Source organism: Hippocampus guttulatus, chromosome 2 (assembly GCF_054856545.1).
Source record: "Hippocampus guttulatus isolate MCC_2025c chromosome 2, RoL_Hgut_1.0, whole genome shotgun sequence".
Lineage (NCBI taxonomy): Eukaryota > Metazoa > Chordata > Actinopteri > Syngnathiformes > Syngnathidae > Hippocampus > Hippocampus guttulatus.
In genome coordinates, this window is record NC_141262.1 from 16,026,096 (window position 1) to 16,040,226 (window position 14,131).

The 14,131-nt window shown below is 39.9% G+C and overlaps 1 protein-coding gene across 1 annotated transcript; it reads left to right on the forward strand.

Moving 5' to 3' along the window:
- The first annotated feature begins 56 nt into the window (after positions 1 to 56).
- snx25 (sorting nexin 25) lies at positions 57 to 13,544 on the forward strand. The gene is made up of 22 exons (XM_086138965.1): positions 57 to 401; positions 1,574 to 1,658; positions 3,240 to 3,456; positions 4,254 to 4,426; positions 6,069 to 6,255; positions 6,634 to 6,704; positions 8,068 to 8,258; positions 8,414 to 8,545; positions 8,644 to 8,793; positions 8,888 to 9,013; positions 9,145 to 9,309; positions 9,554 to 9,685; positions 10,013 to 10,153; positions 10,283 to 10,396; positions 10,722 to 10,799; positions 11,107 to 11,190; positions 11,265 to 11,382; positions 11,530 to 11,596; positions 11,696 to 11,877; positions 12,042 to 12,142; positions 12,224 to 12,293; positions 12,407 to 13,544. Exons 1-21 carry the CDS (start codon positions 57 to 59, stop codon positions 12,287 to 12,289), a joined length of 2,925 nt encoding a protein of 974 aa, XP_085995091.1. The 3' UTR covers positions 12,290 to 12,293; positions 12,407 to 13,544.
- Positions 13,545 to 14,131: the final 587 nt, after the last annotated feature.

Consider the following 14,131-nt stretch of genomic DNA (forward strand, 5'->3'; position numbering starts at 1 on the left):
AATCAACTTTTCTGCCCAACCTGCAGTGGCACATATATGGATGGTGGGGTCGCAGTATGCCCACCCCCTCATCTACCACAACAAAACAGACTGGAGGGAGCCGCTGTGCAGGAGAGGGGCCCATGTTTGCCAGCTCTTCCTCTCCTCTTAGCTCCTCTTTCCGGTTTGTCCCGGCTTTCTTTCTGGGTGCAGTGGCAGCAATAGTGTTCCAGCTGTCATGGGGAGGCTTGTCCCTTACCTCTTTCATCTTGAAGCTCTTCATTTATGTGTCATTCGCCCTCCTCTGTTTCCTGGCTGGGAGCTTTGTTCTGCTTGTCCGGAAGAGTCCTCTCAAAGTCAGCTGCTTTGACAGACACAGGAAACATTCAGTCCAACAGCTGGAGTTCTTCAACAAGCTCATGGTAAGATGTTTCTAGTGTCTCAAAGACACAGGTTCCCTCCTTCCACCAACCACAACATTCGGTACACTTGCACAATCAATTGCAGTTACAGTATTACCAGCCCGGGTGCTTGGCTCACTCTTGTGCCGCTAGAGATGGTCAGGGGGTACTGTGGGAAATGATCCAATTTTATGAAAAGCTTTTATTGATAAATTACAAATATATCTATGTTCATTTAGGCAGAGCAATGAAATGCTCTTCCAAAGGATGGCAAAGAGTACAACATATCTGTCTATCCACCTGTTGCCATTCATGCACCAGAATAAGTCATGGCTTCCTGTTTGTATATTAGTTTTCTGTTTGATTCAATGGGCACAGGTTTCACACTGGGTTGGTCAGTTTATAAGTAAATCATAATTTCAGTATTCATACTTTTTATGACAAATTGTGTGTCGGTGTGCTGGTAGATTTTTTTTTATTGTAAAATAGGATTGGCTCAGTCAAGGTTGGGAAACACTGGTCTAATGAGTTCTAATATAATCTGTAGCAAATGACCTATAAATATATTGGTGTAGTTTGCAGTGGAGTAGACCTGCACAGCATCAGACTCAGTCAAGATTTTGCCCCTCTTAGTTGAATGAGGTAGATTTTAGACATACAATGCAGTGCCCTTCTACACCACTGCAAATAACACATATTGTATGTATGTAACTTGGTTGGCGTGCCGATTAAAACTAACCGATATTATAATTGCAAAAGCTGTTTTAAAAAATTTCACACAAGTATTGATGTCAGATATCGTCATGTGGTGCTGAACTGAACTAATGCATTGGTTTCAGTGAGCTCGATATACATTTCTTCAGGCTTTTACTGAAATTGCTGTGTGAAAAGGGACCACATGCATTCATCAACAAAGAACAGGCTTGTGCAATTTGGTTGAATCATTCTAAGAAAAGTGATACTGTCTTGCTTTTTATGGGAAAGCAGTGGCTTTGTTTGTTCATTCCTCTGCTCAATGACTTATTCATGTTGCTTCTGTGGAAAAGAAAGTCAACATATTTCTTTTACTTTCAGTCTGAAAGACATTGTCAATTGTACATTTTTCGCTGTAGCACATTTCCCCCAATGTTTATATTGCTCTTTTACATTGTCACAGACTGAAGGGAATGAACTGATGTTAACTGTTTTTTCAGACTCGATTTTCTGCCCCAGTTCAAGAATTGAGCCAGAGTCGGAGGGTGGTGGTATCACACAATTTGGACAAAGTCCTCAAGGAAGGTAAAGTAAGAATTAAGTTATTTAATTTTTTTGTGTGGCAGTGCGCAGGATGAAACGGAAGTTGTACATCACCAAACTTTATATCATTAAAGACACTATAGCAGATGCATAATTGTAGCAAAATATATTCATCATTCTCTTCAGGAACATCTACTCCGTATACAGTACTCCCTTTGCTGTGTTTCTTGCATTTCTTATTCTTATTTATTGTGATAAATGTTATGCAAATGGCCAATGCAAAATCGGCCAATGTATTTTTCCGTGTTTCTATATCTTAAATGTTAACTCCAGCATAAAATCAGTGTATTTGCACTTCAGTAAAATGTCACTCCTGACAATCCTCTGTTCTATAATTCATCTTGCATACACACTAGTTAATTCAATTTGTTGTGAAGTGATTAATCATTTAATCAGCGCTTTTCTTTTAACATTTTTTTTCTACACCCAAATGATGGTCGTATGACTATTAACAAAATTGCACATTCTGATTACGAGTAGACACCTTTTTGTGTTACAACTTTATGCTGAGCAAATGCCAAATGTGTTACACTGGCTCTGCTAAATGTCACAACAACCTCAGCTCCTAAAAAAAACTGCTGAGTGATGGATCTTTGCTCCCCCATGTCATCATAGCCAGACACTGTTTTAACACGCCTGCAAAATGAGTTGCGAAACTAAGAATCAGTTGCCTTCCTCATTTACACAATGGGTGTGTATTTAAACCTGCTGCATGTGTTTGGAAAAAATACTATTGATTATCATTAAAAAAATACACTACTGTCAAGGTATTCTTGTTGTCATTGTAACCACAATGAATACATCTCCAGGTTTTAAGGTCCCGATCGGATTATAGTTGGAGACCCAACCTTCTGTTCGTATTGTGTTTTACAACAATAATAAACAGTATTTATAATTCGTGTGGATAAAATTCATCGAGTGCGTATGAATAGCATGGGCGTCAGTGAATGGGGGGCGATGGATGTACAGGTATATTTGGACACACTGTTCTTTTTAAAATGCCATCATAATGCCCAGACTCAGATATATAATTTTCAAGCAATAATAATATAATAATAATAATAGATTTTATTTATAAGCGCCTTTCAAGACACCCAAGGACACTTTACAATAACAAAAAACACAAAACAACACGGGTTGAGCAGCGGCAGTGGTAATAATTTACCGACCCTGGGGGTGTCTGATGATTTGAGATTTTCATAATTAAAGTCAAAGGTGCTTTGTCCTAAATTGTTCAACACCTCTAGACCATGAAATAAATCTGGAATTCTGAACTTTTGTGTCACATTCATCGTTTGATCTGAAACCCAAATAGTCTTCGGTATACAACAGAAGCAAAAGAATTGACCTTGCCATTCCACTAATTTTGGAGGGACCGTATTTGGCTAACTAGAAGCACATTCACTTGTAAAATATGTGGATCATTATGCAATTTGTGTCAACTCTGATGTGAATATATATTTAGGTTACTATCTCGTGTGATATTTTCTGTTCCCAGATGTGCTAAAGCTTGTATTTTCAACCACAAAATATATTTGATTAAGACATGTTGTCTACCCACAGTGTTGGACTATGCCTACAGAGACTACATCCTGTCCTGGTACATTCCTTTGAGTCGTGATGAGGGCCAGTTGTACTCCATGCTGTCAGAGGACTGGTGGCAGATGATTGGGCAGTTGAGATGTCGACTTGCCGATATAGATCTTGTTAACGTGGTGTGTTACGACACCATCCGAATTTTACATACACACTTCACTGGCCTCAAGGCTGCATCTGCAAGGTACACACTTCTACCAATCCATTTATGTTCATAAAAACAAACAAAAATGAAAAATGTACAGAACCTGCAAGGGAGTGTGGTAGAGTAAACCACTGGTGTCAAACTCAAGGCCCGGGGGCCAGATCTGGGCTGCCATATCATTTCATGTGGCCCACAAAAGCAAATTACCGGTATGTGCATTGACTTCATGTTTCTTGGTAAAATACCAACTTAGCAAATTAGCTTCACTTTTAAGAACATTGAGATGTTGCAAGCATTGTTTACCATTCAAAAGTACTTATTCATAAATGTGTTGAGTGTAATATGAGGCGATCATTTATTTGGGTGCACAGTCATAACGGCCCTCTGAAGGAAACCGTAACTGTGATGTATCCCGTTATAAAAATGAGTTTGACCCCTCCTTAACTTTCAAGAAAAAGTTTGTTTTACAGTGTTGTGGTGGTCGAATGTAATAAAGTAACTGTCACCTAATTTTTCCCGCTTTCATTCACTCTTTTCTCTGCTTATGTTAGTGGAGAGAAATTACATGATCATCGACGCTGACACACACATTGCCACCAAAACACAAAGTCCAAATATTCACTTATCAACTAGTTTCATTATCATATAAAGCCAGGGAAGCCTTAATATTACTGTATTGCCTTCCCATTTGTGAAAATGATTTGGAATTAAATGTGTCTACCAGAACTCTATGCGATGCTTGGTATTGAAATCACTCGGACTTTTAAGTACTTCATGTCAAGATGACAGAACCTGTCCTGTTCCTTCTTCATTGTGTGTCTTTTATGTGTGGACAGACCAGATGAAGGAGCTCAGCCATTTCCGCTCCATCCATGTTTGGTTAGTCCGGAGTCAGAGTTGGCCTTCCTTCGCTGCGTAGCCAGAATACTGCTGCTATGTTTGTTGCCACAAAAGGATGCAAAGTCTCACACACTACGCTGCTGCCTCACAGAAGTGATCACTACGAAAGGTATTTCAACTTGTTTATCAGTCACTGCAATACTTAGAAGTTGTTAAAACAAAATCTGAAATCAAGTCATGTGGTTTCGAGAAGGTGCATAGTGCCTTTTGATTTTATTACCATGTTCTGTTCTTTGAGGTTAGTGATGCCAATGTAATCAATTTTAGCAGCCATTTTGAATAGCTAGTAATCAAATGCATTCGTATTTTGAAAATAGTAATAATAATAATACATTTTATTTATAAGCGCCTTTCAAGACACCCAAGGACACTTTACAATAACAAAAACACAAAACAATACCGGTTGAGCAGCGGCAGCCAAAACGCGCCAGCGTTCACTCAATCCGGAAGGCAGAAAGAAACCACAAGGGAGGGAGAGGGGGAGAAAAAAATCCACGCTCGAACTACCCTCATTTTGAGGATAATTTGAGTTAGGCAAAAAACTCCTGCACAAGCATATGACAGTTACAACAGGTCACAAGACATAAACAATGAAGACGGTGAAACAAGGGAATGTATGAAGGAGGGGGTGATGGTGGGGAACTAGCTTCCGTGCATACTTTCATCAGGGGAAGGTCGAGATAACAGATGTTGTTTTGGTAGCAGGCTGCCCAAGAATTTAAGACAGCATTGAGTCCGTGGCTTATGTCTCTTTAGTGGCGTCGATCAGCCAAATCCGTGATTTCAGTCAATATTTGAGCACGGATTCCAGTTTCTCCAAGTTCTTGACCATCTTGCAGAGACGCTCCAAAACCGCAACAGTTTGTGGTTGAGCACAGTCTGAGTCTGAGTGTTCGACATCCGCACTATGCCATCCTTAGACCGGCAGCCTCTTCCCTTCCAATAGAGCCGCTCCCGTCGGTTGAATTTTGCGGTAGATCAGGTAACTGCTAACACCAAACAGCAGCATACCTGTTATCGGAAGGCCGATAATGTAGATGTCATCCACATCCTCAACGGACAGTGTTGACAGGCACACCATTCTCCGCTTCCTCCAAGGATCTAGGGTGTACCCAGCAGCAAAAGTCCCCGAGGGGCAAGTAGGCTCCCCACTGCCTGCTCTTCTCATCGACAAAATTTTGTCGATGGCATCGAGAGACCAGCCAACCAATTCCATGTTTGTTTTTAGGATGAAAATACGACAGGAGGCTAGGAAAAGTCAGACAAAGACAGCACATGGACTGAGTGGCGAGCAGGGAAGGGTGGGGGTGGGGGGACAGGAGCAGACAGCAAAAGCGTCCGCCTTCGTCGAGAGCCAAGCAAGATATGTAGTTTGATATAGTCGTTAGAAAAGGTACTGTTCCAAGATTTCTATTGCATTCTTCAGTGATTAGACCACGCGATCAACATATAAACCGCAGTAGAATGTCTATCTCCAGTAACGGCAATTAAATACCTGTACAAATTTGCATTATTTATATGGCCAGATGGACCACTGTTTTGTCCCTTTACAAAGGAGTCAATAGCAGACAATTGCCACTGGATTGTAGAAGTCAGCAACATGAGGCGGAAGTCATTGATCACCACACCAAATTCGGTGTGTGCTAAACAAAACGAAAGACTCCTTTTTTGTTTAAAAACAATTATTTAAGTCAAAAAGTCTGAAAAAAAATAACCTTTTTTTTTGGTGTGTGTGCGTGTGTGTTCTACAGTTTTGAAGCCTTTGGTGGAGGTTCTTAGCGACCCCGACTCCATAAACAGGATGCTGCTATCTCAAATGGAGCAGCGGGAGCAGCAGGCTGAGCAGCAGAAGAAAGCTTACGCCTATGCTGCCTCTTATGAAGACTTCATTAAACTGATATCAACTTCCACTGATGTCATTTTCCTCAAACAACTCAGGCATGACACCGAAATAATGCACAGCGCATGCACAATAGATCCTACTGTCCTTACATACTAAGTGCAGTTTACGCAAATATGTTTAGCAAACAGTGTAAATGGCTCATCTTTTTGCTGCTGTGGGCTGTTGTTGCCATGGGAGCAGACTATGCGTCTGAGGCAATGTAAGAGAGCTCAATGCAGAAAAAGTCATATTGCTGCTTTGTCTCATTAATCCAATATTATTTGCTAACTTCAGTCATATTACTCAGATTCAACACTTTCTCATTACATTAGGTTGCAAAAGATATCAAATGATTGTTCATGTAATTTTAGTCATACCGTATTAAAGATCCAAAGACATCACACTATTTACTCAACAACCTTTCCTCCCTGCAGGTATCAGATAGTGGTAGAAATTATTCATGCCACCACCATCAGCAGCCTGCCACAGCTCAAGAAACAGAAAGGTACTATTTATTGCTTTTCATCAATGTTTTTTGTTTTTTTTTGCCCCCCCCCCCCCCCCCCAAAACTTCAGTCAGGCTTTTTGGCTTTCTTTTGGTTCTGTGCTGTTAAATTCTATAGCGTCAGCTTTACTAAATTTAGAACCTAAATCGTTAGCCTCATCAAAGTTAGTAATATTTTGCTTCTGTGAATATGTTTCCATAAAAGAATGCCTTCAAATTTTAGGGGCATCTGTGAAAAATCCAAAAATGAGTGACTTAATGCAGTGGTCACCAACCTTTTTTGTGTCATGGACCAGTTGAGCCAAGAACATGCTGTTTGTAGACTGGCCACCATTTTTTTCATTGCTATAAAATTGCCGGCTTTAAAGCACTAGTAATAATAATAATAATAATAGATTTTATTTATAAGCGCCTTTCAAGACACCCAAGGACACTTTACAATAACAAAAAACACAAAACAATACGGGTTGAGCAGCGGCAGCCAAAACGCGCCAGCGTTCACTCAACCATAGAATAATTAAACATGTTAACTGATTTTATTTTCATTCTACTGTAAAGGAAAGGTAAAATAAAATAACACGGTGAACTATTAAGACATGGACCATTCATTCATTCATTCATCTTCCGAACCGCTTGATCCTCACTAGGGTCACGGGGGGTGCTGGAGCCCATCCCAGCTGTCTCCGGGCAGCATGGACCAATCAGAAATAATAAATTAGCTAATAATTTTTAAGTTGTGATCTATGTACAGCATTAGCATCGTTGCTACTTGCAAATGTGACTGATCAAAAGCTGTACAATTGATTGCTGCTTTCATCCGGTGGTGGCCGGCTAGTTATTAGAGTGGAAACTGCACGACACTGGGGGGTCACCAAACTTTTTGAAACTGAGTGCTACTACTTGATCACTGATCAATGCTAAGTTTGATACACATTGCTGAAATAACAAATGTGCTCAAATTACATTGAGTAATATTTCTAATTATTCATGCTAATCATTTATGTGAAGATAATATTCATGTTAACGGTTTCTCACAATAAGTGGGAAACGGATGCATATCAATATGCAACACTTTAGTTTGTATATCTCTGCCAGTGTTCACAATGTCCCATTCATTTTGTTCTACTTGCTGCCCGCTGGTGATCTCTATTCTTAACACATCCTGGTATTGAATCTGATGACAAAATATTTCACATTCATGTAAAATGTGTGAGGGTTATCTACATTTTGGATCTATTCTGCAGAATTCAGTTCTTCAAGGAAGTTCGGTCAGCAATTGGGTTTTGAACCTGCCGTGATGTGACACTGCCTCGACACTAAATAATTTGGTCTCACTCACTCGGTTTGTCTCTGTCTCTCCCAGAGCGTAAAGGCAAAGAATCAGCAGCCATGAAGGCAGACCTGCTAAGGGCCAGGGACATGAAACGATACATCAATCAGCTGACTGTTGCTAAGAAACAATGTGAGAAACGAATCCGGCTACTAGGTGGACCAAACTATGAGAACAATGAAGATGGAGGAGCCGATGACAGTGATGAGCCTCTCAGCCAGAGGGTACTCATTTTTAAAATTTTATTATTATTAATATTATGTACAGTACATTTCTGACTTATCATTCTGGCTCATTTTACAGAATAAAGCCTGAATTATGATTATCTCATTGGACCAAATCCCATTTGCCTCATGTTAGCCTTTTTCCTCATATTCAGATTCTCCTGTTCGATGACATCATGTGCAATCCAGGTTACAGGGAACATTTCAGAGATTACATGGAGAGAGTTGATCGGAGAGCTCTGATAAGCTTCTGGGAATTGGTGGAAACACTGAAAACTGCCAACAAGGTGACGCACGTAACCAAATATTGACTATACTAACTCAGCGAAAGTTTGAATAAAGTACAGTTGGCATGGGTGTGTCATTGTGCATTTGTATTCAACAGAATGAGGTGCCCCAAATTGTTGGAGAAATCTACCAGAAGTTCTTTGTAGAAAGTAGAGAGATTCCGGTGGAGAAGTTTTTGTTGAAGGAGATCCAACAGAGTTTAGTAGGAAATAGAGGAACTGAAGTCTTTGTGAGACTACAGGAACAGGTCAAATTTCTACTCCTAAAACTATAGGGCACTAAAGCCATGCAATGTCCAAATGTTCTTCTACAGTGTCAGTTCTGTCCATGCCAATTTCTAGGTGGCTGAGACAATGAGGGAGCGTTACTACCCTTCCTTCCTGGTTTCGGATCTCTACGACAGGCTCATCAAACGAGATGAGCAGCACAGCCAGTCACAGTGTCGCACCGAGGAGAAGGATGAAGGGGTTAGAAAACATGCACGGATTCTTACCATGAATGCACAATATCTGCACATGCCTCGTGTGTACATTCCTCTTGGGGGTGTACACATTTCAAGTTCTACATCTTCAAGAAATATGTTTGTGTTGTGGTGTAGTGTCGGGCTCTAGATGCTGGAGAGGAGGTGTGTGATGAGGGCAGTAAAGGAATCAATGAACAGGCCAGCTATGCTGCCACTAAACTTCGCCAGCTGTATGACAAATTGGAGTATAAGAGGCAAGCCCTGGGCTCTATTCAGAATGCACCCAAACCAGATAAGAGGGTAAGGAAATATTAACAAATAATTAATGTTATTATAAGTAACTAGCTTTGTGAGGGTATGGATCGAATTATTACATGTGTAAAACCTCATGGCCTGCAGGCCAGACCGGCCCGCCACATCATTGTATGTGGCCTGCGAAAGCAAATTATGTGTCAACAAAATTGAAATCTTTGAAATTATGAAGGCTTTTACTTGACATTTGCTGTCGGTTAGCATGCCGGCTAAACTGTTTGTGTGTTTCTAGATTGTGAGCAAACTAAAAGAAGAAATAGCGGCCATGGAGAGAGAGCACAGTGAACTTCAGCGACATATCACCAGAACTGACTGGTGGTGTGAAAACCTGGGTCACTGGAGCGCTACAATTACCACTGCTGAAGTAATTTCTTTTTGATTAAATTTTTGATTTATCATATACCTTAACATAATGAGCCAGCTGATGCCCCATATCATTCTGTGGGTAGGAACAAACAAGAAAAAAGATGTCACTGGGTAGATTAGGTCTGGCAAACGCTTGACTGATTGCATGACAAATATTTCAGTTTTTTTTTCCACAAACAGTACAATCCCAGAGTGTCTTTTATTTTGTGCTATCTAATGAAGCATCGAATACTACAGGTTTTTGTGAAAATTAATGTGTACCGTGGACATTTTAAAATGGTAAAATAATTTTTGACAAAATGAGTGTTGGTGTTTTTTTTTCCAGGCTACAGAGGAAGGCGGGGAAACTGTAGCTTATTACAATGTGTGTGTCGACCTGTTGGAAGGTGAGGAGACCGTGAACAGCCACTGGAGCGTCCAAAGAAAACTTACTGAATTCCACATGTTGCACCGCAAACTGACAGAGGTAACACAAAATCAAACAGACTAATTCTAGTGATCACGTGGAAATATATTGCCAAGTCATTACTTGTGGCGATAAGGGTGATGTCCAATATCACTGCGACCATTAATAATTACAGTCTTGTTCTCTCAGTGTTTTCCATCTTTGAAGAAACTCCAATTACCATCCCTCAGCAAGCTTCCCTTCAAATCCATTGACCAGAAGTTCTTGGATAAGAGCAAAACTCAGCTCAATACCTTTTTACAGGTAAATAAAAAAATATATATATAATGTACAGTCACACTTAGACCAGTATTTAGAATGCTACACGGCTATTCTTTTAAGAATTAAAGTGCTTTTTAAAATAACTTTCTTTCGTCACATTTAAGTAGTTTTTTTTAAACTCTAGTTGTTTCCAGAAGGAAGCACAGAAAGATAAACTGCTCACCAAGATTCAACAAAAAAATTCTAATAGTACTATAGATTCACTTCAAGTCAGTCTAAGAGATCGATTGAGCTTGTTTGGTTCATGGCAGCTCAGTGGCCACACTGTCGCTGAGCAGTTCATAAAATTTAGTACATGTGCTTGCAGCGTCTGCTGACAGATGAACGACTGTGTCAGTCAGAAGCACTTTATGCATTCCTCAGTCCGTCTCCAGAACACCTCAAGGTAACCAATTTGTTCTCATTCTTCTTTCAAAGAAGTAACATGTACGAAATCAATTTTGTCATTTCTGTGGCTATTAGCTCACACCAACTTTTAGAGTTAATTTCGAATACGTTTTTTCAAAACAGATATAAATGTGTCATCAAGGGCGACCCTTCATAGAATTGATCGTGATACTCTAAAGTGATGAAAGATATCACCTTTACTAAGAGCTGTTTGTTTAATACAGTATACCGGTAGTATTAATTTGGTGTTGTATGACAGAAGCAATGCAGTCCATTCATGTTATGCTCCTGTCTGATGTTTAAAGGTGATGTCCATTCAGAAGAAGTCTTCTTTCTCTCTGGCCTCTTTCCTGGAGAAACTTCCTGGGGATTTTTTTTCTCATACAGAGGTACCAACTCATACAGGCTCCCTGGCCATCATTTGGACTGTGAGTGCCGCATGTGCTGTTATTGCTGTTTATAGGAGGAGGCAGACGACGACAGCGACTTGTCAGATTACGGTGATGAGACAGACGGAAGGAGAGATGCACTGGCTGAACCTTGCTTTATGCTCATTGGCGAGATATTTGAACTCAGAGGAAGTGAGTGCAACACTTCCTGCATCATATTTTGTCGCTTTCGTCACACTTTATTAATTTGATACTTCTGTCTTGAATCAATTTTGTAAATCTCTATTTTTGTTTATGAACACCTAATTTAAATCCACATATTTCTGTTCATTCACTCAGTGTTTAAATGGGTGAGGAAAACCCTTATTGCACTAGTCCAGGTGACATTTGGACGAACTATCAACAAGTGAGTACAAGTGGAAAGTCAAAGTGATATGAATAACATGTAATTCTGAACACGGTATCGTGCATATCCACTTGAACTTTTTGTCCTGCCCAACTGCAGGCAGATCAGGGACACAGTGAACTGGATCTTCTCTGAACAGATGTTGGTGTGTTACATCAATGTCTTCAAGGACACTTTCTGGCCCAACGGGATTCTGGCACCACATGTCAATGTCCGAACTGATGCTGAACGCACTCAAACCAAGGAACGAGCTCAACAAAAACTACTTGAAAATATTCCAGGTAGCAAATAAATATTGTTAGGTCTTTATTTCAAAAAGAGAGAAGGAGCGAAGTGAATTATTTAACTTTGTGATTTTAACATTGCTCTAAGTTCGAAACTGAAATGCAACATGCACAATAACTGGTAGCCCCCCCCCGTATGTATTTTACCTCCTATATGTCAGATGCATTAGCAAATCTAGTGGGCCAACAGAATGCCCGTCATGGAGTCATCAAGGTCTTCAATGCCCTACAAGAAGCGAGTGCCAACAAACATCTTCTCTATGTAAGAACACTAGCTTTCTTAGTAAGTTTTTTTTTTCTTTTTGTCTGTGCAAGTGTAACTGGAGTGTTTTTTTCTTTAAAGGTCTTGATGGAAATGTTACTAAAGGAAGTGTGTTCTGAACTCAGAGAAGAAGTTGAGAACATGTGAACAAGTACATTTTTACACTCATACTTTTTGCACTTGCTTATCTTTTATGCCCTCCCCTCCTTATACACACACACACACACACACACACACTCACAATAAATGTGTCTTTTCTTGCAGAATGTGCTGCCAGGAATTGAGATGAAGGGATACCCAGAGTTGGAAAAACAGGGTTTGGAATTTGTGTCAGTGGTAACCTTCAAGCATTGCGACTTTATTCATCTGTTTATTTTATCATCTATCATAAGTGGAAACCTCAGGAAGCTCCCTATCGTTGCCTGGGAAGATGATGTCGTGATCCTTTGGAAACATCAATGAGGTCAAGATTAGAGTCCACTTCTTGTACTTTTACATATCTTTGCACAGGTGGTAGTATCTCCAGAGCACACAATGAGGCTTGAAGATGATCTGAGTGTGATGGAGACATGATCAAAAGTGTTATTTTGTCACTAATGACAGACAACAAAGGCATCTTAATAAAGTTGAGGGGGTTTTTTTTGAGTGGTTGCATAAAAAATATCAATTGGGGGGAACAAAAATGTGCTATGTTGGCCTTTGTAAAGTTAACCGATCATTACCAACAAAGATAGACTGACAAAGCAGTGTTTGGCCCTTATGCTGATTTGATATGTAAAACCTAGCCTGTGAAATGAGAAAATGTTGGCCTGGCAAGCAATTAAAAGGCACTAATGTTAATTCTGGTAAAAATTGCAACTACAGTACTCAGATTTGTATTATGTTCACTCAGACGAGACTAACTACAGGTATTCGGTTCACATTTATTCCAGAAGACTGGAACGTTGTTCTTGTGTGAATTTAAACTGTGAGACCTCCTTCTCCTTGATCATTAGCAGCAAACAGCAGATCTGTAGATCTGTATCACAACCAAGATTGTTTCTTAATCTAAAGCTAAGGCAGCAGCAACAAATTGTGAAAGTAAAACACTTGGTTGTTGAGTCATCATGTTCAAATTGATTTGTGTAGACATTGATTCAATGCAGCAAAACAAATGAGGTTCGGGTTGCTTGTTGCCTTTGTAAAATGACAAATATGTTGAATGCAACCTCTCAACATTCCTGCTACACAAAATCTGAGCAACACTTGTTCTGTGATTGTTGTAAAGGCTTATAATTGTGCAATATAATGCCATGTCAAAGTCATTGTGATTATTTTATTTATAATTATTGATAGATTTTATTTTTACCAAAATTGTTTAGAAAGCATTTATATAAGGAATAAATAAATGGGAAAAAACCTTCACTGTGGTATTTTGTTCTCAAAAATGGCCTGAAAAGTATAAGCTCTTGACTAATCATCATGCTTTCAATGATGGGGAGACGAATGCAAGTCATATCTCTTTTACTCTCCACACACAACTGATATCTTCAAAAAGCAAGTACCAAGTACCCGTCCTTCATCCCTTGGATCCAAGAAGTGTCACACTACCGCCACTCCCTTAAAGATACAAGTCCCTGGTGATTGTAGAAAACCGCTTGATACAGTGTGGAAGAAAGGAGGAGTTGAGGAGTATTGTAGTGTTGATCGCCCCAGGAGTCGTTGCCACCATGCGACAAGACAAGAAAATGTCGAAGTATAGGAGCTGCAGCATCATGCTTTCAAAATAAAAGCGTTCGTTGACAGTGAAGCGGTTACCTACTGTGACTTCCGTTATGGTGGCGTCAATCGTTTTCCCTGTGATTCTTGTCGGCTCCAACTTCCAAGCAACGCACAACAGGAGAACAAATGGCGCTGGGACGACAGGAACTTTTAACACGCGCATTCCCCAATAATTTACGGCTAAATCGGTAAATACCGTTTTTCATTTTAAACGTGACAATCAATGTG

What these genes read in the sequence shown, in the direction of transcription:
- snx25 (XM_086138965.1), top strand. Translation starts at nt 57, where the DNA reads ATGCCCACCCCCTCATCTACCACAACAAAACAGACTGGAGGGAGCCGC. An exon ending in CACTGAAAACTGCCAACAAG is followed by an intron (nt 8,546 to 8,643) that starts GTGACGCACGTA and finishes TGTATTCAACAG; the next exon opens with AATGAGGTGCCCCAAATTGT. An exon ending in CGTCTCCAGAACACCTCAAG is followed by an intron (nt 10,800 to 11,106) that starts GTAACCAATTTG and finishes TGATGTTTAAAG; the next exon opens with GTGATGTCCATTCAGAAGAA.